The 25,089-nt window shown below is 40.7% G+C and overlaps 1 protein-coding gene across 1 annotated transcript; it reads left to right on the top strand.

Moving 5' to 3' along the window:
* gtf3c2 (general transcription factor IIIC, polypeptide 2, beta) lies at positions 1 to 20,741 on the top strand. The gene is made up of 9 exons (XM_034075663.1): positions 1 to 48; positions 160 to 289; positions 676 to 820; positions 9,771 to 9,932; positions 11,493 to 11,571; positions 12,887 to 13,015; positions 14,250 to 14,477; positions 16,159 to 16,266; positions 18,312 to 20,741. Exons 1-9 carry the CDS (start codon positions 1 to 3, stop codon positions 18,507 to 18,509), a joined length of 1,227 nt encoding a protein of 408 aa, XP_033931554.1. The 3' UTR covers positions 18,510 to 20,741.
* Positions 20,742 to 25,089: the final 4,348 nt, after the last annotated feature.

Here is a 25,089-nt window from a genome sequence, read left to right as displayed (position 1 = left end):
ATGTTCTCCTCTGCAGGGAGAGACGGCGAGCAGCTGCCGGTGTATACGGTAGGTTCCTATTCAAAATGCTTGTGTCTCTTCTCCTCCTCGTCCTCCCGTGTTTAGCTTAGCTCTCCTGCAGTGTTCCCGCAGTGACATTTGTTCTGGTGCTTTCCGCAGGCAGAGGGAGTCTTAACGCTGAAGCTGGGCTCCTTCAAAGCGCCTCGCCACGAACGGAGCGGACAAGTCCTGTGTTTGGATTGGCTGCCCGAAAAACCACACAATATAATTGCTATTGGATTTTACGACGGTATGAATTGATTTCTGGAGATCGCTTCAGTGTCTGGGAACAACCCCCTCGGGTTCATCCGGACGCCTCTCTATTGTCCCTGTCACTGAGGGGGAGAGGATATTTGCTCCTACGACTATCACTCACTACTCGATAATCAATTACGTCTTTCCTTTAAATACGTTTTTTGATGTACTTTGCAGGTTCAAATAGATTTGATTTTTCTTATCACAAGGCATACAAAACACATTTAACACTTCTGAAAGAAAACCGCACACATGGCTAATTATTAGTTAATCAATGGAGTAGTTTCTTTAAATTATTCGTTGTGTGTATTTCACCGTCCAAGGGATACATTTCTACAGTTTCATTTGATGTAGTCTCACGTGTTCCCTCCGTTTCTCCAGGGACGGTGGGTCTGTGGGATCTGAACACAAAGTCGGCGCTGTTGCGAGTTCGACAGCCGGATAAGTCGCTCAGCTTGCTGCCGTATCGATGCTTCCTGGCTCACGACCACGCCGTCCGGGCCCTGGCCTTCTGCCCCGCCTCCAGGTAATCACTTTCACATCGAAAATCACCCGTCTGCTGAAGCTGCACTCTCGTAGTGTCACGGGAATCTGATGTGCGTGTGTGTGACATACATGGAGAGAGAGAGTACATGTGGATCAGCGATGAGGGGAAAATGCCTCACATTGCTTCAAACGGATTTGAATTCACAAACACCTCCAAGTGTTATTGGTGGTTATTACATGGCGCAGTTGAATAATCAATTCTCATTGGTCAATTAAGAACAGGTGACACGTTGTTAATCCAGAACAGACAGACCGCCGGCAAGGATTTATTGACCGTTGTTAAGGACGCTCAAATCTGCAGAAAGAAGTTCGGTCGATTTAACTAGTTTGCTTTTCAAACCGACAAGACAAGAGGGACAAGACAACAGCGGAGAAGTAACGGGCAGAAACCCTCCTTTTTACGCAGCGGTCCAAATAGACATCAAGCGGCGACACATATTCAGTGTGCAGTTCCTTTGGCATCAGGGCAGGGATATCGAGATACTTCCCAAGCTTTGACATCATGAATTGTGCTACTTTTAAAGCAAGCAACGATGTTTTCAAATCTGTAATCCAAAAGCTCCTCAAAAACGCTATCGAAGTGGTTCCTGCCGTTGCTACGGTAACAACGGACTATTTCTCTTAGCGTACTTTTTTTTTTTTTTAAATCAATAAAAACATTTTCTAAATCTATAAAAGCATTTAAATTAATATTGGAAGTCATGTTGTTACTTTGTTGAGAATGTGGCCGTGTAATAAGCGGGATAATGTGCAGATAATGGTCAGATTTGAATTCACAAACACCTCAAGTGCTATTGGTGGATACGATACGATAACACTTTAACGGTCAGATCAAGCCTGACATGTGGCTTGCATCACAGCAGCTCGATGTGTAACACCAACAGACACATATCGAGACACGATAGGATCACTGAGAGGAAACGGTTTGAACATGCAGGACAAATCCAGCTGAATAACCAGTAATCAAACACGCTAAGAAAACACATGTTGCTGGATCACAGAAGGGAGGATGCAGGACTTCCTCTTGATCTCTTTCAGTTTCTTTACCCATTAGCTTGGCAGTTTTATTTATAAGGTGTGTTGTTTGAAGCAGTGCTGGTTCGGTAACTGTGCTGCAGTTTGACAGACAAGCTCTCGTTCCTTTCTACTACGGCACTAATTCAAAAAGTAGGGAACAAGGCCGGGCGGTCTGCCATGTCCTCTCGAGGCCAACACCGCTCAGATCATCTCTCTCTCGTCAACATCCACTGGCCTTCAGCCTTTCTGAATATTTGAATTTCAATCAACTCTGAAGCTTCCTGCGAGCATTATTGATCTGGCTTAAGACCTTCAGAAATCACAGTCAAGGAGTATTTATGGATTTGCTTGTCTTTTTGAGGTATTTCATTCTCCTCCATTGGACTCTTTTGTTTACATAGTGACATCACTGTGTAACACTCCCTCTCCTATTGGCTAGCACACTTGTTTCTGGTAAGTAGCCCAAATCGAATGCCTGCAGAGTAGTTTATGGAAGAAGATGTAATCATTAGCTAAAGGTTGGCGTAAGAAAAAATAGGATTAAAGACGCCGCCCTATTATGCTTTTTGGGGTTTTCCTTTTGCTGTAGTGTGTTCTTTAGGTTGTTGTGCATAGAGATGTCCCGCCCCTTAGCCTATCACGTGCAATGTGTTGGAGCGCTAGCCAATAGAAGTGCAGGTGTTACATACTGATGTGTATGCACTTCTATTGGCTAGCGCTCCAACACATTGTACGTGATAGGCGGGACATCTCTAAGCGGTTGACCAATCACAACAGAGCCGGCCAGCTAACCAATCAGAGCAGACTGGGCTCTGGTTTCAGACAGAGGGTGAAAATGAGGCGCAAATATGAACCAGAAAATTAACATTTTAGGGTGTTTTTAACGTAAAACAACAAATGAATGTCCAATTTCCACAATTTAAATAACTGTCTCGATAGGAGTCTCCATGCAGATAGTTGGTATCCCCAAATCACATTTTTTGCTAGCCAACTGTCAAACCAAAGTACGGGAAATGTTCTGCTTTGATCCAGATGAGCTTAATTTTCCTAATACGAATACATCCTAATTGTTCCAGGTGTAGAGATGAACACTGACCAGCCAATAGTCGATGAGTAATGTAAGGTCATAGCTCAGCGTTTCATTTAACCCATCGGAGACAGGGTTCGTCCCTCTCAAAGGATTTATCAGTTACTCCGCTGATAGATGTGTAGACGAGGAGAAAGATGTTCATCACCTGTGCGTGTCAGCAAACGGGTTTAAGAAATATACCGTGCAGACATTGGCTTTTTATTCAATCCAAAAAATCGGATATTTTCCGGAGTTTTATTTCCTCTAAACTGCTCAAGTAGTGGAAGTCTGTGCTTTTCTCCAACATCATCTTTTAAGTTGCTGACAACCCACCTCTAAAATGATTAATGTTGCTTTTGGAGTCAGTGATTTAAATGCGTTCACACCGTCTCTTCTGCCTCGACATGAATACCGTTTTTGCTGAGATTACAATCCGGGTAGAAATGCTGAAAAACGACTTATGAGAAGATTTTTTTAAATGTGTATTGATCAGCTTCCAGACTGTGCTGATGCTCGCCCTCGCCTTCATGAGTTTATTCTCATACACCAGAGCCCCCCCCCCCCCCCCCCCCCTGCAGGAATGAACTCTTTTTAAAAACGTATAATGAGCGGTCATTTTCAAATCCTCTGTCCTCAATTGAACCCATGAAGTGAAGGGACGCTAATGCAGTCTCGTTTTAGATGTGGTCAGTTAGTCGAAATGCGAAATGAGTGTTTTTTTCTTGTTATCTATTGATCGCATCATTTTGAGTTTTACCATGACACGACTCACTATTTTAAACATTTTTAAAACCACCAATTCTACCAATATGCCTGTCCTTAGACCCTCTATCCTTAGACCCTCTGTCCTTAGACCCTCTGTCCTTAGACCCTCTGTCCTTAGACCCTCTGTCCTCAGACCCTCTGTCCTTAGACCCTCTGTCCTTAGACCCTCTGTGCTTAGACCCTCTGTCCTTAGACCCTCTGTCCTCAGACCCTCTGTCCTCAGACCCTCTGTCCTCAGACCCTCTGTCCTCAGACCCTCTGTCCTTAGACCCTCTGTCCTCAGACCCTCTGTCCTTAGACCCTCTGTCCTCAGACCCTCTGTCCTCAGACCCTCTGTCCTCAGACCCTCTGTCCTTAGACCCTCTGTCCTCAGACCCTCTGTCCTTAGACCCTCTGTCCTTAGACCCTCTGTCCTCAGACCCTCTGTCCTCAGACCCTCTGTCCTCAGACCCTCTGTCCTTAGACCCTCTGTCCTCAGACCCTCTGTCCTTAGACCCTCTGTCCTTAGACCCTCTGTCCTCAGACCCTCTGTCCTCAGACCCTCTGTCCTTAGACCCTCTGTGCTTAGACCCTCTGTCCTCAGACCCTCTGTCCTTAGACCCTCTGTGCTTAGACCCTCTGTGCTTAGACCCTCTGTCCTTAGACCCTCACATCGTACAAGGAAAAACTACCGGAGAAGGTTTTAAACTGGAAAACAGGAAATCTGTGCAAGCAGCCATATATCTGAGTGCAAGCGTACAGTTGGAGCAGAAGCAGAGCAAAGCGCAAGGTTTGACTGAAAGAAATACAAAATCTGAAGTCAATGAATTATGCCCTCAAATTGAAACGCTCTTGAATGAAGATAGGGAATAACCTGCACAACACGGGAAATACTGTTTTCACGCCGAGTATTTCTGCAGTATTCCGGTGGGCCATGTTAACGATACCGTGTAACTGTCACGTCTCGAAGGGACTGAATCGTAACATCTTCACGTCTCCCAGCGTGGTAAATCGCCAAATGTTCACGTCTTGCCAGCTGTACATTACATTACATGTCACTTGTTAGACGCTTTTATCCAAAGCGACTTACATACTCAATACTGTGGGCAATCCCCACAGGAGCAATTTGGGGTGAAGAGTCTCAGGGACACAACGACATGGTGGGGTTTGAACCTGTGCTCCCCTGATCCGAACACCACCGCACTAACCCACTACGCCACACACCTACCGTATATGTAGGCTTCTTATTGTTGTGTTTATTTTGAAGCACTTTGTTTTAAAAGGTGCTGTATAATATCTTACTTACTTACTATCACCAATACTAGAGAGCAACAAGGCAGCCTTTCTAGCGCAGATATAATGAGTAAATCTGAACTACAATACACTTACACGGTTTTCCAGACACAGGTGAAATGTGTTGTTTTCTTCAATCATATTTTGTATTTTGACGTTTGCAGGCAGAACGTTTTTTTTATCCACAATATTTTACTATTTTTGTAAAACAGTTCTTTGTTCTTTTAATTTAATTTCCTTTTCATTCCTTTTTTTATAAATGTTTTCCAACACACGTGTCGGGAGCGGTCAATAAGTCACAGGGTTATATGACACACCACACAAAAATAAGAAATAAGCATAAAGAGAAAAGCACTTTCTCAAAATCCTGACTTTTTTTCAAAAATTCAAAATTATGACTTTTTCTCCAAATGATGAGCATAAGACCCGGGTAATATCCAGATAGTGAATACAAAAATAAACACTAGACACAAGACACTTCACCCCAAATTTCTCCTGTGGGGATTGCCCACAGTATTGAGTATGTAAGTCGCTTTGGATAAAAGCGTCTAACAAGTGACATGTAATGTAATGTAATAAAAAGTTCGGAATCTGAGAAAAAAAAAAATCGGAATTCTGAGAATTTCTTTTTTTTAATTCTAAAAAGAAAAACGGTGGAATTCTGAGATAAAAGTCAGAATTCTGAGAAAAAGAAAGTTCGGAATTCTGAAGGCAACAAATTCAGAAAATCTCCAAATTCTCCTAACTCCCAAAGACTTTTGTTCAGATGTAAAAAATATATGTGTTGAGGGGGTTCAATAAGTCCCAGGGTTATACGACACACCACAAACAAATAAGGGAAAAAGCAGAAAGAGAGAAGCACTTTGTTAAAAAAATCAATAAGAATTTTTTTTGGGGAATTCCACAAAGAAAAAAGTTGAATTCCGGAAAAAAAATGTAGAATTCAAACAAAAGAAAGAAAATTGGGATTCTGAGAATCCGATTTTTATTCTAAAAAGAAAAAAGGTGGAATTCTGAGAAAGTTCGGAATTCTGAGAAAAAGTTCGGAATTCTCAGAAAAAGTTCGGAATTCTCAGAAAAAGTTCGGAATTCTGAGAAAAAGTTCGGAATTCTGAAGGCAACAAAATCAGAAAATCTCCGAAATCTCCTAACTCCCAAAGACTTTAGTTCAGATATAAAAAAAATATATGTGTTGAGGGGGTTCAATAAGTCCCAGGGTTATACGACACACCACAAACAAATAAGAAGAAAGCAGAAAGAGAAGCTATACCAATGGAGAAAATTACATCATAAAATAACAGGAAACACACAAACCGTGCAGAAAATACTAATCAATCAGAAACAAACAAACAGGAAATACAGGAAAAACAACAGCATGATGTAAACACGATTAACACTATTAATCATGTACACTGTGCTTTACTCGTGTGAGTTTCTATTCTCATGTCGTTGTAGAAGGTATTAACCTGAAGCTGAACTCCAGAGTGAGAACACGCATCCGGTCTGGATCACTGCTTTTTAATTACACAGCCATGTTGAACCAGATGAAACACTTTGTCATCTTTTCTCTCTCCACATTCAAACCCCACTGCTCTCCAAGGAATCTGCCTGTATTGATATGGATTGCTCCGTGTTCATTAGTTTTATGGCAGACACTTCTGTCGGGTGGGATCGATGCGAGGGGAAGGATGCATTTCATGTCATCGTTCAAGAGTTGGAATGAATTCACATATTCACTAGAGCAGATATTCGCTTAAGTCATTATAACGGGAAAGAAGACCGGAGAAAGGGATTCAAATATAACGTAGATCTTGTTTATTTTTGTAGCTGTGAAATATCCTTTGAATTATAAAATGTGCCTTTCATGTATTTGTATTTTTAAATGTATTTATATAAGAATGGACGGTGCACATTAATTAACATTAGCGCTTGATTCCATAAAGAAAAAGTGACACTCTTCTACATCAACATGTGTCCCCTCTTCTTCATGTCTCTTCTACATCAACATGTGTCCCCTCTTCTCCATGTCTCTTCTACATCAACATGTGTCCCCTCTTCTTCATGTCTCCTCTACATCAACATGTGTCCCCTCTTCTCCATGTCTCTTCTACATCAACACGTGTTCCCCTCTTCTCCATGTCTCTTCTACATCAACACGTGTCCCCTCTTCTTCATGTCTCTTCTACATCAACACGTGTCCCCTCTTCTTCATGTCTCTTCTACATCAACATGTGTCCCCTCTTCTTCATGTCTCTTCTACATCAACATGTGTCCCCTCTTCTTCATGTCTCTTCTACATCAACATGTGTCCCCTCTTCTCCATGTCTCTTCTACATCAAACATGTGTCCCCTCTTCTCCATGTCTCTTCTACATCAACATGTGTCCCCTCTTCTTCATGTCTCTTCTACATCAACATGTGTCCCCTCTTCTTCATGTCTCTTCTACATCAACATGTGTCCCCTCTTCTTCATGTCTCTTCTACATCAACATGTGTCCCCTCTTCTCCATGTCTCTTCTACATCAACATGTGTCCCCTCTTCTTCATGTCTCCTCTACATCAACATGTGTCCCCTCTTCTCCATGTCTCTTCTACATCAACACGTGTCCCCTCTTCTCCATGTCTCTTCTACATCAACACGTGTCCCCTCTTCTTCATGTCTCTTCTACATCAACATGTGTCCCCTCTTCTACATCAGCATGTGTCCCCTCTTCTTCATGTCTCTTCTACATCAACATGTGTCCCCTCTTCTTCATGTCTCTTCTACATCAACATGTGTCCCCCTCTTCTTCATCAACATGTGTCCCCTCTTCTTCATGTCTCTTCTACATCAACATGTGTCCCCTCTTCTTCATGTCTCTTCTACATCAACATGTGTCCCCTCTTCTTCATGTCTCTTCTACATCAACATGTGTCCCCTCTTCTTCATGTCTCTTCTACATCAACATGTGTCCCCTCTTCTTCATGTCTCTTCTACATCAACATGTGTCCCCTCTTCTCCATGTCTCTTCTACATCAACATGTGTCCCCTCTTCTTCATGTCTCCTCTACATCAACATGTGTCCCCTCTTCTCCATGTCTCTTCTACATCAACACGTGTCCCCTCTTCTTCATGTCTCTTCTACATCAGCATGTGTCCCCTCTTCTACATCAGCATGTGTCCCCTCTTCTTCATGTCTCTTCTACATCAACATGTGTCCCCTCTTCTTCATTGTCTCTTCTACATCAACATGTGTCCCCTCTTCTTCATCAACATGTGTCCCCTCTTCTTCATGTCTCTTCTACATCAACATGTGTCCCCTCTTCTTCATGTCTCTTCTACATCAACATGTGTCCCCTCTTCTTCGTGTCTCTTCTACATCAACATGTGTCCCCTCTTCTTCATGTCTCTTCTACATCAACATGTGTCCCCTCTTCTTCATGTCTCTTCTACATCAACATGTGTCCCCTCTTCTTCATGTCTCTTCTACATCAACATGTGTCCCCTCTTCTTCATGTCTCTTCTACATCAACATGTGTCCCCTCTTCTCCATGTCTCTTCTACATCAACATGTGTCCCCTCTTCTCCATGTCTCTTCTACATCAACATGTGTCCCCTCTTCTTCATATCTCCTCTACATCAACATGTGTCCCCTCTTCTCCATGTCTCTTCTACATCAACATGTGTCCCCTCTTCTCCACGTCTCTTCTACATCAACATGTGTCAGTGAGAACAGCTGTGAGGTCCAGAAAGCAGAGCAGTGTGTATAATATATATCACTCAGTAGAACAGGCCTACTCTGTGTATTTGCTTTAGTTTAGTAGATATCTACAAACACTAATACCATTAGTGCTTCACATAATAAAATACACAACGAGCTGTAGCCTGATTATATGCTTTACGAGCTGTGTGTGTGTGTGTGGGTGTGTGTGTGTGTGTGTGTGTGTGTGTGTGTGTGTGTGTGTGTGTGTGTGTGTGTGCTGTGTGTGTGCTGTGTGTGTGTGTGTGTGTTGTGTGTGTGTGTGTGTGTGTGGTGTGTGTGTGTGTGTGTGTGTGTGTGTGTGTGTGTGTGTGTGTGTGTGTGTGTGTGTGTGTGTGTGTGGTGTGTGTGTGTGTGTGTGTGTGTGTGTGTGTGTGTGTGTGTGTGTGTGTGTGTGTGGGGGGGGGGGGGTGTGTGTGTGTGTGGGGGGGTGTGGGGGTGCCTGTTATTGTCTCATGACACCGCACTGTGAATGAATCAAAGTAAATATATAAGTCGTCATGAACACATCTGTCCATCAGACAGAGGGCTGCTGCCTCCTGTCATCATTAATGGACGTCTCTTTAAAATGACCGCTCAGAGGAGAGGAGTTCTCATCTAACCGCCTGCTGCTTCCCCTCCTCTCTCCTCGGTTCCCCTCCTCGGTCCTCCGCTCGCATCTCCTGTGGGCGGGACTAAGTCTCGAGGAGGGGACATTTGAGTATTGAGAAACCTCTATTGTGTTCTTTTTAACCAACTATCTCCCAGAGGAGCGTGGGGGGGGGCTCCTTATTTTCACACACAACGACATGCTCACTGCAGTGGGGCTCGAACTTGCTATCCCCTGATTCGAAGTCCAGCACACTATCCACTGAGCGACAGCCGTAACAGACAGAGAATCAGCACTTTGGAAACAGGGCTGAAACAGAGGGGATTATGGGTAATGCTGCAATGATCTGTTTCAGCCAATCAGAGACAGGCTCTGTATATATCTGAGACCTGTAACATATTGATGGAAATCAGTATAATAGGGACCTTTAAATTGATTTTATTGAAAACTGACTTGAAACTTTCTCCTTCTACCCTCAGGCACCTTTTAGTGTCGGCAGGAGAGGACCGTTATCTGAAGACGTGGGATCTGAGGAGGCTCTACAACCCCATCACTGTTCAGAAACGCCACCTCACCACCGAGGTCTGCTGGCCTTTGAACGCACCGGGACTCCTGTTGTCTCAGGAGAACGCGTACGCAGGGTGAGAAAGCCTCTCTGCTTCTGTTAGAAAAATCTCACTGGTCCCCGGCTTGAGCTTCAGCCTCAGGATCCATGTATCTGTGATCCTCTCCAGAATGGAAGTAGCATCACATACAGAGCATCAACTAGTTCCTGAACAGTGTCCTTCACATGCTAATATCCAAGAGAGGGAGTCACACAGTCACAAGATGGAGGAACACCGTTTTTTTGTAGAAAATCATACATCCTGTCACGTACAAAATACTGAGTTTTCCTCAAAAATCCAAAAATTCTGACTTTTTCCTCAAATATCCAAAAATTCTGACTTTTTTCAAAATCCTGACTTTTTCTAAAAAAAATCCTGACTTTTTTTCAAAGAATCTAAAAATTCTGACTTTTCCTCAAAATTCTGACTTTTTATCAAAATCTGGAAGTAGTCATCACATACAGAGCATCAACTAGTTCCTGAGCAGTGTCCTTCACATGCTGATATCCAAGAGAGGGAGTTACACAGTCACAAGATGGAGGAATACCGTTTTTTTGTAGAAAATCATACATCCTGTCACGTACAAAATACTGAGTTTTCCTCTAAATCGGAAAAATCTGACTTTTTCCTAAAAAATTGACATTTGCAAACAAATCTGACTTTTACAAAAAGAATTGACTTTTTCTCAACATTTCAAAAATATGACTTTTTTTCTCAAAATTCTGACTTTTTCTAAAAAAAATGACTTTTTCTAAAAAAAATCTGACTTTTTCTCAAAATCTGGAAGTAGTCATCACATACAGAGCATCAACTAGTTCCTGAACAGTGTCCTTCACATGCTGATATCCAAGAGAGGGAGTCACACAGTCACAAGATGGAGGAACAGAAAGCAGTATTCAATGTTTACTTCAGATTAGCTCCACGTCAGAAATGAGCATGCTTGATGTCTCTCTCCATAGAGGCTGAATCCTCATGTTAATCACATAGCTATCATCTGCCTCAAGCAGTCCTGATGCTCTTCTAGGTCATCAGACATCCTGTCATGTTCACAGCTACGGTTGGGATACCTTTGTTATCATGTTGGAAGAGGACATTCAGAATGTAATAAGTTATATTACGGGACATTTGTAAATGCCACAACCTGATTGTGTTGAAGTAGAGAACCTCTATGGAAACTTCAAAATGTGATGAAACATACTATATATTCGCTTGAAGTGGTTAGAGTTGAAGCTCTTAATTAAACTAAATCTCTCGACTGATTTTAATCAGAATTCTGGGGGGAAAAATCGGAATTCTAAGGAAAACATTTTGAATTATTGGAAAATATTCGAAAATCTGAGAAAAAAAGTTGCAATTCTCCAAACTCCAAATAAAAAATCACGTTAGTTCAGATACGAAAAATCCTCTTCTGTAAATGTGCTTATCTTATTCTTTTGCACATCATAAAAGTGGCAGCACGTCTGACTAAACCTCCCTATGACCACCAAGTTGAATTGACTTTAAAATCGGTTTGCTTCCGTGAAAGAAGGGCAAACTTAGATTTAAACTGTCTTTCATTTCATGCTTCATTGTTTTGCTTTCTTTGTTTGTATCCAGTTACTTTTCGCAGGGGGTGCATTTCTTCGACCATCAGATGCGCTCTGTCTTTGCTATTCCCCGGACAGGAACTCTGTGGGTAAGTGTGTTTTTAATCAGCCATGGAGCACAACATAGAAAGGCAGCAGGAGAGTGTATAGCGTGTTGAATAAAAGAAAACGGCAGTGTGTGTTTTCATTGTAATATAGGAACATGTCTCCCAGTCCAACAGTGCAGCCATGGAGCTATATTAGGATCCCCATTAGCACTAGCATGAGCCTTGGCTTTTCTTCCTGGGGTCCTCACACACACAAAACATACATACAATAAAAACAGCTCATAATTTCATGCAATTTACGAGGTGAAAACTAAAATGGTCATCCAATTTTCGCCATCATCAGGCCATCAAAAAAATACAAATAAGTGCACATAATAATACATACATACCCGCAGGCACAGTTCAATTTCACTTTATAATAATGAGATAATTTTTGAGGAACCTTTTGAAATGTACTTGAGAAGAGGAATATACATCTAACAGGCCACTCACCTAAGAAGGAGGCGTGTGGCGCAGTGGGGTAGTGCGCTGATCTTCGAATCAGAGGAGAGCAAGTTCGAGTCCCACTGCAGTCAGCATGTGTCCCTGAAGCACTTCACCCCCAAATGGCTCCTGTGGGGATTGCCCACAGTACTGAGTATGTAAGTCGCTTTGGATAAAGGCGTCTAACATGTAATGTAACACTCATATCTCATAAGTAGATACTTTCAGTGTTGGTTCATAGGATTTGATGAAGATGATGAAAACAAAGAATAATATCAATCTTCTATAACTCTTAAAGTGATGCATACTTGGTTTTTAAGTACTCTTAACTACCATTTAAAATGCCCTAACTTTAGAAACCAATGTTTTCACTGGATATTATGCTACATGCTAACTGTTAGCGTCATTTATCAACAAAACAAGACGGTAATTCAAGAGGGAAACCGCAACGACTGTATCTTAATGGTTCAAATTGTATACCTTATGTAAATAATATCCTGCTTATATTGTGTTATCAGATAATTTGCCCTTTTTAATAGTGTTTTTTTATATGTCAGACAGTGTATAGATTTGTTATCTTCCCGGTCATCTGTATATGTTCTGAACTTTCGAATGCTGGTTTATTTCTAGTCTATTTTGAACACACACACACACACACACACACACACACACACACACACACACACACACACACACACACACACACACACTGAGATCTAAATATTGAAAACCATTACACCTTTTAGAGTGACGACATTATTAAAACCTGTCTGCAATCTTCAAGAAGCAGGTTTGTTGGTGCATTTCCAAAAATGTTTCCCAAATTGGGATTAATAAAATACATCTTGTCTTATTTGTCTTTTTGCCGTTGTAGTCCTTATCCTACACGGAGTGGATGAACATCGTGATGACAGCAGACAGTGTGGGAGAGGTGATCCTCTTCCTGTTACCTCAGCTCAGCGTCACGACGACATACGTCAAACGCACTTTAGAGAGACGCTTTGTAAGTATTCTTTTTGATTCATTTATTCAGTTTTCTGTATTTTTCCTTTGTGGATTTGATTAATTAATTAAGTGAACTACAGCACGGTCACATGACTTCACGTCACCACCGCTAAGCTAAAGGAGGCTAATGTTGGGCTATAAAGGAACTACAGCACGGTCACATGACTTCACGTCACCACCGCTAAGCTAAAGGAGGCTAATGTTCGGCTATAAAGGAACTACAGCACGGTCACATGACTTCACGTCACCACCGCTAAGCTAAGGAGGCTAATGTTGGGCTATAAAGGAACTACAGCACGGTCACATGACTTCACATCACGGTCACATGACTTCACGTCACCACCGCTAAGCTAAAGGCGGCTAATGTTCGGCTATAAAGGAACTACAGCACGGTCACATGACTTCACGTCACCACCGCTAAGCTAAAGGCGGCTAATGTTCGGCTATAAAGGAACTACAGCACGGTCACATGACTTCACGTCACCACCGCTAAGCTAAAGGAGGCTAATGTTGGGCTATAAAGGAACTACAGCACGGTCACATGACTTCACGTCACCACCGCTAAGCTAAAGGAGGCTAATGTTGGGCTATAAAGGAACTACAGCACGGTCACATGACTTCACGTCACCACCGCTAAGCTAAAGGAGGCTAATGTTGGGCTATAAAGGAACTACAGCACGGTCACATGACTTCACGTCACCACCGCTAAGCTAAAGGTGGCTAATGTTGGGCTATAAAGGAACTACAGCACGGTCACATGACTTCACGTTACCACCGCTAAGCTAAAGGAGGCTAATGTTGGGCTATAAAGGAACTACAGCACGGTCACATGACTTCACGTCACCACCGTTAAGCTAAATGCGGCTACTGTTGGGCTATAAAGGAACTACAGCACGGTCACATGACTTCACATCACCACCGCTAAGCTAAAGGCGGCTAATGTTGGGCGTGATGACGTCTAGTCGTCTCATTTAGTCACTTGTTAGCAACTGCTGTTTTTAAATTCACCAGTGAGGTATTTACTGACGTATTTCATGTCCTAGAACAAACAAATCTATTCACCCTGTGTCAACCACATACCTTATATAAAAGCACATTTAAAACCCATCGACTTCAAAATTAGGGAATCGCAAGTGGTAAAATGCTAACTAATTTCCAAGTTTTGGGACTCATTCCTTCACCACTCTATTTGCCTTTTACGCTAACGTGTTCCCCTCCCTGTGTGTCTTCAGCCCCTTTACATCACATCTCTGGAGCCTCATGATACGACGACAGAAGAAAATCCACAGCTGGAAGAAGTGGAGGAAGATGGAGATGCTGTTGAAGCGTCTGAAGGAGGGAATGAGAACAATAATGTAAACGGAGGAAGTGTTGAAAATGATAAAAGTCTTTCTCCTCGCGTCCAGACGTACAAAGATGCTGAGAAGAGATTCTCCCTCCACCTCAAAGACATCAACACGGTGAGTAGGTTCAAAAGGCAACATACACTGAACAAAAATATAAACGCAACACTTTTGTTTTTGCTCCCATTTTTCATGAGATGAACTCAAAGATCTAAAACATTTTCTTTATACACAAAATAACCATTTCTCTCAAATATTGTTCACAAATCTGAAACAATCTGTGATAGTGAGCACTTCTCCTTTGCCGAGATAATCCATCCCACCTCACAGGTGTGGCATATCAAGATGCTGATTAGACAGCATGATTATTGCACAGGTGTGCCTTAGGCTGGCCACAATAAAAGGCCACTCTGAAACGTGCAGTTTTGCTTTATTGGGGAAGTCCGAAAACCAGTCAGTATCTGGTAGGGGTGTAACGGTACACGTACCCGTACCGAAGTTATTCGGTACGGGCCCTTCGGTTCGGTACACGTGTGTACCGAAGTGTACCGAACGAATATAACGTTAAACGTAAAAAATTGAGAACGTGAACAACTTCTTGGAAGTAATCTCAGGTGCTGCGTCGCAGCATTCAGAGTAATTTGCACCCATTGTGATCAACGCGTCATAGAGCGAGCAAGTCATTTCATTGGACGAGAGGCATGCTATGAGAGCTGGTCAGAGGGATGTGTTCAAATTTAGTCAGTAATTTGAGGAACTGTCGAAAATTAATGGCGAACGCAGATAAAGTTGAGCTCGAAAATCCTCCAGCATCATTGAAGTCTCCGGTTTGGGAACATTTTGGTTTCGCAGTTACGAACAAGGATGACGGGCAAAGACAGGTGGACCGAACCAAAGCTGTTTGTCGGCATTGTTCAACTAAAATTGGTTACGCGGCTGGCAATACATCAAACTTGCACACTCTTGAAAAGGCATCACCCGAACGTGAATATCACCGGTACCAAAAGACTGAAGTGCAAACCCAACTCCCGCTAGCATTTAGCCTCCACCACTCGCAAAAAGTTCAGACCGAGCCAAAGCTCTAACAAACGCCAAATATCCTTATGTTGCCATTTTAGCAAAGCGCTACCTGGCTGTATCTGCTACTTCTGTCCCTAGAGGGTGTTCTCCACAGCAGGAGACGTTGCTAGTGCCAGCTGATCTGCCCTTTCAGCAAGCAATGTGGAAAAGTTCATCTTTCTTTAAACAACATGAAGATACAATGACAAGCAAGTCCTAATGTCAAGCTGGCTGCTCAGGTACTAGTACAGTACAGTTCAGATACAGATTATTTCAGTTCATCGAAATGCTGCACCTTAATGTTTATTTATTATATTTTGTATTTGAGTGAATATTCACAGTTTAATAATAATTAAAAATCCAAAACTAATAGTTTATGTTTTGTGAGTACTTGTACAGTAAAGTTCAAATACAAATTATTTCAGTTCATCTAAATGCTGCACCTTAATGTTTATTTTATTATATTTTGTATTTATTTGAGTGAATACATTATTCACAGTTTAATAATAATAAAAATATATATATATATATGTTTTGTGCAAAAAAATTCTGCTGTACCGAACCGAACCGTGACCAAAAAACCGAGGTACGTACGGAACCGAAATGTTTGTGAACCGTTACACCCCTAGTATCTGGTGTGAGGGGTAGGGGTGGGGTTAGGGTTAGGGTAATGTTGTGAATCGAGTGGCCCACACACACTGCACATGTTCATGATGAGTATCTATATCCCTGCCTTTAGGAAACCTTTGCAGGAAGTGATAAGGGAGATTTGTGGAAACACATGAAAAACACGGAGTTGAAGATGAAGCTGACCTTGGATGAGATGCCATTGGCTTCGGTACACAAGGTAACACACACACATACACGTACGTACGTACGTACGTACGTACGTACGTACGTACGCACACACACACACACACACACACACACACACACACACACACACACACACACACATTAAAAGCTTTTTAATCAATGTTAAGCTATCTTTGGCTCTTTACTTAACAATGTAAATGTCCCCTCTGTAGGACAAATAAAAGTGTTCTGATTCTGACACACACACACACACACACACACACACACACACACACACACATACATACACACACACACACATTAATTGTGTCATTTCTACTATTTCTTTGATATTTTGATGCATGCTTCTTAATTAATATCAAGCTATCTGTGGCTCTTTACTTGCTGTAAAAATGTAACAATTCCCCTCTGTAGGACGAATAAAGGTATCTGATTCTGACACACAAACACACACACAAACACACACACACACACACACACACACACACACACACACAGTGCAGGTTTTGTCAGACTCCTGCTGCAACACGACGTGAAGAAGGAGGGAAGATAAACGGTAGAATGAAAGAGAAAAGGAGGTGAGAGGCAGAAGAAAAGCCCCTTCCTCCTCTGATGGGCAGCTATAAAGACGGGCTGAATGTAATGATGTGTAAAATGAGAAAAATGTCACCCTCGGTGGAAGGAGGGGGGGAGATGGAGAGCCGCCGTTTGAGGATTTTATGTGTTTAATTTTTAAGAGGGGGCATAGTGGAGGGTGTCGCCTTGCCCACTGGGATGAAATGATGGACGGGCACTTCATGGGGAAAAAATAAAATGTCTCTAGGTTAGTGACTGGCTTTTTTAGTCTAAATGGGATAAATGCATTAGAAAGAGGAAGAGACTGACTCAGGAAAATAAAAGAGGCGCACCAGGAGGATTTATGGTGGTAAAGAGGCGGATAGATGAGCGTCGGTAAAGAAAGGAAGGAGGTGGAAGTGATATTGACTCACTGAGAGTCATTCAGGGAAGAGTGGATTCCTCTTGAATACAAGTATTGTTAGCTTTTAATAACAATAACTCAAGGAGAAGTAGTCATCAAGATAAATAAGTCTCGGAGAGCTGACGTGATTTGTTGAGGTTCCTCAGGGATCGATACTCGGTCCTCTGCTATTCAGCGTGTAGACGTTAATCTGTCCCTGTCCTTGAGACTTAAACTTCCTCTCCTGCCATTGATTGAACCTCGAAAGACTCTTTGAAAAGATATCCTTTCATGACAAGTTAGACATCTAAGACATTTTAAGGTATGAAGGGGTTTTCTTTATCGTAAAACTAAATATAAATATACATGTTTGCTTTGTTTAGTATTCACGTATCTATGAATAAACAAAGAAGTATTACAAAAACTGACTAACTTAACATGGCTTTAAAACAATTTTGTGGCAAAAACCTATTTCAGAATCAGAGCCAAAGACAGCTTAATGTTACCTAGCATGCATACAAAAGTATTAAAGTTAAAAAAAAAAAAGTTACACAATTTACAAAATACGCATCCTGTATTTTTTGTTTGTGGGTAAGGTTTATGAAACAATGCTATGAAAGGTTATTTGTTTTATTTGGGCAATTAAGACTCTCCTTTTCCTCTGATATCCCTTGCTTTGATGTACTGGTCAAAAGGTAGTGTATGGAACTCAGCCAACACAACGAGTTGATACCAAAAGCAGCTTATAACAAAGCATTTTAGCTCGGCAGCTGAAGCACACTTTCTTTAAACACCTTTACTCGCATAGAGTAGAAGTGAATGAGAGTTAATGTTGCACATGTGTGACAGGTATTATGCACATTCAAACATTTGAACAACCATGTCAGCAGCTTGCCAACAGATCTGGACGTATGACTGAATTAATGCGACACAAATTAAGACCTTTTTGAACATTAAAGCATGGAAACCGGTCACAGGCACAACATACAACTATGAGCCTAAAAATATGTCAGAATATGTCCTTTTGTTTTTTTTCAAAGTGTAATTGACCTCTCATGAGCTGCTGCAGATATTCCAAGCACATAAACGTTTGCTAATTACCTTCCTCTGTTCTTCAGGTGCGTTTCAACCCCAACTTGTGCTGCCACACCTGGCTGGTGTCGGGGGGGCAGGCGGGGCTGGTGAGAATAATCTGTCTGCGGTCGATGATCTGCTCCCAGTCCAAGAAGATCATAAGTGAGAAACAGACTCAGTTTAACAAACAGAACGCTACAAATCAGGAGGCGGACGTCCCCTCCGAGAAAGAGGATCTATAGCAGGATCAGAAGGTGGAGCACAAACACACACAGGCCTGCAAAAAGTAGTCTTTTTAAATAGTAATATTTATCAGAACATACTGTTTAGAATTTCTTTTGTTCGACTGGGTTTGCATTCAAGAGTCTAAAGGCAAGAGAGGGGATCAAATGAATGATTGGTTTTGAAGGTTTTGTGTCATTTTTCAACAAGAGCAGCTCAATAACATCTGTTTTAAAAATGTCTCCGTGTTATTGGAGAACACATGTAAGAGTTGCATCCGGATACCTCACCACCTCCACACTAGAACATGTTGGCACTGAACTACACTTCCCAACAAATGTCTCATACACAAAAAAATTCGACAGCAGATTATCATCAACTTGACACTTTATTCTCTTCAAAGAAGTCTGAGCAGCGGGGAGTATAAGCACGTTGCTTATTACGCATCAAATGAGCATTTTCCACATTAAAATCATTGATTCCATGGTAGGTTTTTGAAGTTGCTCCAGTTTCTCTTATCTGGCATACAAATTGCAAATATGCCTTCGAAAGCAGTCGAAAGTAATAATATCAGCTTCATAAAGTCAACTACTCTCAGGAAAAATAGTACATATCTGCAGCTTTTCTAAAATAATAATAACAACTCAAATATCTTGTTTTTGTTGACCTCCACGACAGTGATAAAGGATGTGGTTTCAGGATCAACTGACTTTTTGTTTGTTCTTAAAATGTTCAAAATACCAACAAAATGTGACTTATTGTTTGCACTTCAGTCGGTATAATACAAAGCAGATAATTATTATTCTGTATTTAGTGCAGAAATGAAAACAAAAGTGTGTCTATTCACAAATTGAATGAAAGGCCGATGTGCAAACTGTGAGCAACTGAAACTTAAAACCTTCAGGCTTCTTCGCTCTGTTTCTTAAATTATTTTATTTTAGCAGAGATTTCAGACATTCCACTGCAGTTTTTGTTAATTTGTGTTATTAACAAGAACTGCAGCAACAAGGACTGCGATATTGTTCTTTAGTTTGTCGTCAGGTTGTTATCCAAAGCCAACGATCAACACACGTGACCGTTTTGGTTCCAGAGTTTCTTCACAACATGCTACTTGGTTTTTTTCCTCACAGTTAACGAGACACTTTCTGATTTTGTCCCCAAACTCTCCTCCAACTTCCCCGTTGAAAAATTGTAAGTTTAAAGGAATAGTTCACAAAAAAGGTTATATGTAGTAGTCACCTCCTTAAGCTCTTAATGGACCCAGATTTGTTTGTTGTTTAGGAGACTCCCAGATAATGAAAACATCAACAAAATAGGATATACATTTTCTGAAAAACTTCTTGTGCAATAGTTAGTGTCTTGTATCCAATCGAGGAATCATGGAAATCGAAAAATATCTATTTTTGCCAAACTTCTGCTTAATAAATGAAGGACTCTGAATTGAGCAATAATAAAGCCACTATAGTTCATTTTTGGGGGATTTCCATGAGCCCACAAATGGACTAAAAATACTTGGATAATGATGCGTTTTTGGTCCAATTTGATTACCTTTTTTTGCTGACTTTTATTCAACTGATATCAAAATTGGTTTACACTGATATCATTTCATTTCCCAGGGGCTCCACTCTCCTAAACATCATTTGATTAAACAAAAAAACATACAAATCTGGGGCTATAACGACCCTAGAGAGGTGAATAATATATTATTGTTTTGGCCAAACAAATTTTTGCTGCTCGATTTGGTAATAATCGTTTCTATTATATCAAGAACCATTTAGGCTTGAGGGGAAATACTTGAACTTTTTTATTGCAACTCTGAATGTAATGTTTCTAAAGGACAATGTGTAGGTATACTTTTCATTGTGTCTTTCTTCACTTGTCAAACTTATTTCACACCGTTGTTTTTCTGATGAAGGTTTTGTTATTTTTTAAATGAGAGACGCTGTTGTATTGTGACATTGCCTAATTTATTTTTCAGTGTTGTCTACAAAACAAATTGTTATTGTTTACAGACACAGCCGTCTCTTTTTTAGAGGTTGTCATATTAAGTTGAAAAGGTTTATGTTTCACAGATCTCATTGACAGTTTCAGAATGAAGTTTAAACACCATGATAATACTGTCAGTTGTAAAAGAAGTTCATGACTGACAGTATTATTAAGTTGTAGATCTTATCATAAAATCATCAAAATGTACAGCCGCATTTGTTCTCTTGCTATCTTTGAAATGTTTAAATAATACATGTTTTTGTAATAAAAATATATATTGTATACATAGTAAATAAAGTTGAATTTTAAAGCTAACTCTAGATCGGGGAATCTTATCTTATAGGTCTTTTTAAAGCTGTTCTTGGGCTCAGAGGAATACTTTTAAATAAAAAACAATCTCTTGTCTTGTTCTCGAGTGAGGGAACAATGGAGCGTGAGATGGGCCGGAGAATCGGAGCAGCGGGAGCGGTACTGCAGTCGCTTTACCGCACCGTTGTGACGAAAAGGGAGCTGAGCCAGAAGGCAAAGCTCTCTGTCTTCCGGGCCATTTTTGTTCCTACCCTCACCTACGGTCATGAAGGATGGGTCATGACCGAAAGAACGAGATCGCGGATACAAGCGGCCGAGATGGGTTTCCTCCGCAGGGTGGCTGGCGTCTCCCTTAGGGATAAGGTGAGAAGTTCGGTCATCAGGGAGGGACTCGGAGTTGAGCCGCTTCTCCTTCGCGTCAAAAGGAGCCACTTGAGGTGGTTCGGGCACCTAGTAAGGATGCCACCTGGGCGCCTCCCTAGGGAGGTGTTCCAGGCACGTCCAGCTGGGAAGAGACCAAGGGGTAGACCTAGGACCAGGTGGAGGGATTATATCTCTTCGCCAGCCTGAGAGCGCCTTGGGATCCCCCAGTCAGAGCTGGTTGATGAGGGGAAAGGAACGTTTGGGGCTCTCTGCTGGAACTGCTTCCTCTGCGACCCGACCACGGATAAGCGGGAGAAGATGGATGGATGGAATAAAAAACGATATAGTAATATAAAAGTTTGCGTATAAAATCAAAGGTCACATAGTAATGCTCCTTTTCAGGTTCAAGCTTGTATTAAGGATTTCTACCAGAACATGTTTACATGCTAACGTTCAAAAAGCTCTTTATTTATCTCATGCTGTCGTCTGCATTTACCCGATTCACCCTTTTTCTGAAATGCTTCACTTTAAAGCCTGTCTCTTTAAGACCCCCTCCCCAAAAAAGCACATTCTACACTGATGGATTTGCAAGATATAAAATAATGTGCATTATACAACTTTAAGAACCTAATGATTTTAGATGAGGGCTTTTCAACTGTACTGTGAAGAAGATTTATCTCCAAAAAAGTATATTCTGTTTAACAGATGCCTATTTCCTAATGTTAGTCAATGGGAAAACGTTGTTATGGGCCCAATGGTATAATGTGACTGACATGGAAGTTGTAGTATCAAAGTTTGGCCAATAAGAACATTTGATTTAATGCCCGGCACACTTTTTGGGGGCTCGTCCGGGATACTCTGTTGTTTTCTGACCTACAGGCAGACCTCCAAATATGATGTTTGGTTGGCCTTCCAAATGATCGTTTGTTTTATATTATTTCCCCTTATAAGATACATTTAAGTACTTTTCCCAGGAATATTTCCGATAGTTCCTGGGATTTTGCGTTTACACCAAAATGATCTGGAACTAGAACTTTTTTTCGGGAACCTTTTCCCCCCTTTTTCAGTCCCTTTTCCTCCATGTACTTTCCTTGGAGGAAAAGGTTCCAAGTTCCACTGTTTGGCGACTAAGAACATTTAATATAATGCCCAACACACTTTTTTGGGGGCAGGCCCTCCAAATGATCGTTTGTTTGATATGATTTCCCCTTATAAGATACATTTAAGTCAATGGACCTTTCCAAAATAATCCAGCCTCTTTGCATCATCTGCAATCTTTTATTTCACTTTACAAAAAAGCTCTTGCCACACATACAAATGAAATATCAAACATCACAGATGTGACATGTGGATGTATGCAATATCACCATTACACATAGACAAATAGGACCGATTGTACAAGAGAGATAGATGTATTTACACTTGTATACACAAAATCATACACAGAAAATACACAATATTTGACATATTTACAACATTCATAATTGTCACGGACAGCAACGGCACAATACAAAGCATTCTCAAACAGTAGACTTCCATAGTGAACAAACTGGATTTTAGTGGAGAAATTCAATGTGCATGTTTATCAAAATCACTACAGTTAAAATGCATTGGTCTTTATTTCTTTCATTTTGTTTTAACTCAGCTGTTGGGTTCATATATATTCTCATGTTGCATTCTTTCAAAAGGAAAATGTTTTTAAATATACAGGATTTCCTTAAAAAGTGGTGAAAATATATAATTTTTTTTAAAGAAGACTGATTAATCCTCCGCATGGTACATCAACATATTCTGATTGGCAGTTGGACGAGAAACGTTTTACTGTACAGGATATTGAATAACAGTTAACAACCATGCAAGTGTTTGGGTCTGAATGGGCGTTTCAAATGTACAAGTGTCCTTTCTTTGAGAGCAACGAAGAACATCAACACTTTTAAAGTAGCTGCGAAACATAACTGGCTTGTTGGCCGTTCTTATGGCTGAAATCATCTAAATTATTCTACGTCTAAAGTATGAATTCATACCGACTGAAACTGGCTGTTTTTTTCATGCTCCCCAGAAACTCTGATGATGCTAACGACACCATTAAAGTGACGCCTGACTCCACCATCAGCTTAATGTCGATGTCTTTAAATCTAAAGGGCAGTACGCTATTGACTCAGCCTCATCGTGCTCCCCAGAGGATGAACCATTTATGTTTATTATATAACATCTCCTCCCTCCGGTCATTGAGTAATTGGAATAATCAGAAAGCTTGACAGAAGGATTCAATGAGAGATTTAGGGTAAGGAGTTATATGAGAAAGGATAGTTCGAGGTATATTTCGGATGTCTTCGTTTGAGCAAGAAAAGTGCACTAAGTAGAGTGTAGATCTACAACAATAGACCCCCCCCCCTCCATCTGTTACCATTGGACCTTAGTATTTGAAAATCTTGAGCACTCATGAAAGCAGAATTAAGCTCCCCTTGCCTTTCGGGGCTTTTATTTTGAAAATCTTGGCCGCTCATTATAGGTTATCAAGCTCTTTTTGCCTTAGGGGCTTTTATTTTGAAAATCCTCAGTGCTTTAAAAGGCATATGTAAGGCTTATTTAAACTCCTGTTGCCTTTAAGAGACTTTTACAGTATGTTGAAAACGTGGAGCGCTCATAATGGCTTGTTGAAGCCCCGGTTGCCTTTGGGGGGTTTTATTTTGAAAATCTTGACCGCTCATTAAAGCTTATTTAAGCACCTGTAGCTATTGGATCTTTTGTTTTTGGAAAATCTTGAGCACTCATGAAGGCTGAATTAAGCTCCCCTTGCCTTTCAGGGCTTTTATTTTGAAAATCCAGACAGTTACCCAACAGTCCCCTCTATACATTGATCCAAAAATGATGTAACACAAACAAATTGACAAGAAACAAGCACCAACAAAGCCCTTAATGAGATAATTGTGAAGGCTATTGGTGTTTTTAGAAACAATAAATACTCTTTTCCTCAATTTTGCTGAAATGGACGCTACTCTTCTTTGGCTTGATGTGATAACTAAACAAAGTACAATACTGTAGAGATATTGGTCAAGTCAACATTTAGCTGATTATTAGATATAATACAGACATGTGTAGTCAGCAGTGTGATGTTTAAAGGGACAGTGAAGTCAGTTTACTGTTGGTATTAAGACCAGAGTGAGGTTAGAGCTGGAGGTGAAATGATAAATAAAGCTGTTATTAATGATGTGATAATTTGCATAAGGTTTCAGAACGGACTTCTAATTCGATAAAGCAAAGTTCTATACACTTGTTTGCCATAAATAAATCTATTTCAGCCATGTTTTGTAAAAAAAATGACATGTTTTAACATTAACTCTTTTGTGGAATATTTCAGAATATCGTTAGGAATGTAATTGGTAATTGTGGTCGATATAAGTGCTACTGAAGTACGGAGTATGACAAAACAGCCCTAAAAAGATATGCGTTTTGTAATTCCATTCATTTGTAAGACACTACAGGGAGATAAATGTTATAAATGGAGTTCAGTTTTTGTGACATTGCATGTGTAAATAATGCAACCTAAACTCTTCAAATGGGCATGATAAAAAAAACATCCTGTAGTGTCTCGCCTTAATGGACTAATGTGTGGTTGTAATTAGCAGAGGTGAGAAGAAGTAGTGGAGTACAAATACTTCGTTACTGAACTTAAGTACATGTTTCTGGTGTCAGTATTTTACTTGTTTTTCTAACGACTTTTTACTTTCTACTTCTTACATGTTGAACTCAAATACCTGTACTTTCTACTTCTTACATGTTGAACACAAATACCTGTACTTTCTACTTCTCACATGTTGAACTCAAATACCTGTACTTTCTACTTCTTACATGTTGAACACAAATACCTGTACTTTCTACTTCTTACATGTTGAACTCAAATACCTGTACTTTCTACTTCTCACATGTTGAACTCAAATA

Source organism: Pseudochaenichthys georgianus, chromosome 24, assembly GCF_902827115.2.
Source record: "Pseudochaenichthys georgianus chromosome 24, fPseGeo1.2, whole genome shotgun sequence".
Taxonomy (NCBI): domain Eukaryota; kingdom Metazoa; phylum Chordata; class Actinopteri; order Perciformes; family Channichthyidae; genus Pseudochaenichthys; species Pseudochaenichthys georgianus.
The sequence above is the reverse complement of the archived record's forward strand: the minus strand, read 5'-3'. Positions and strand labels throughout refer to the sequence as shown.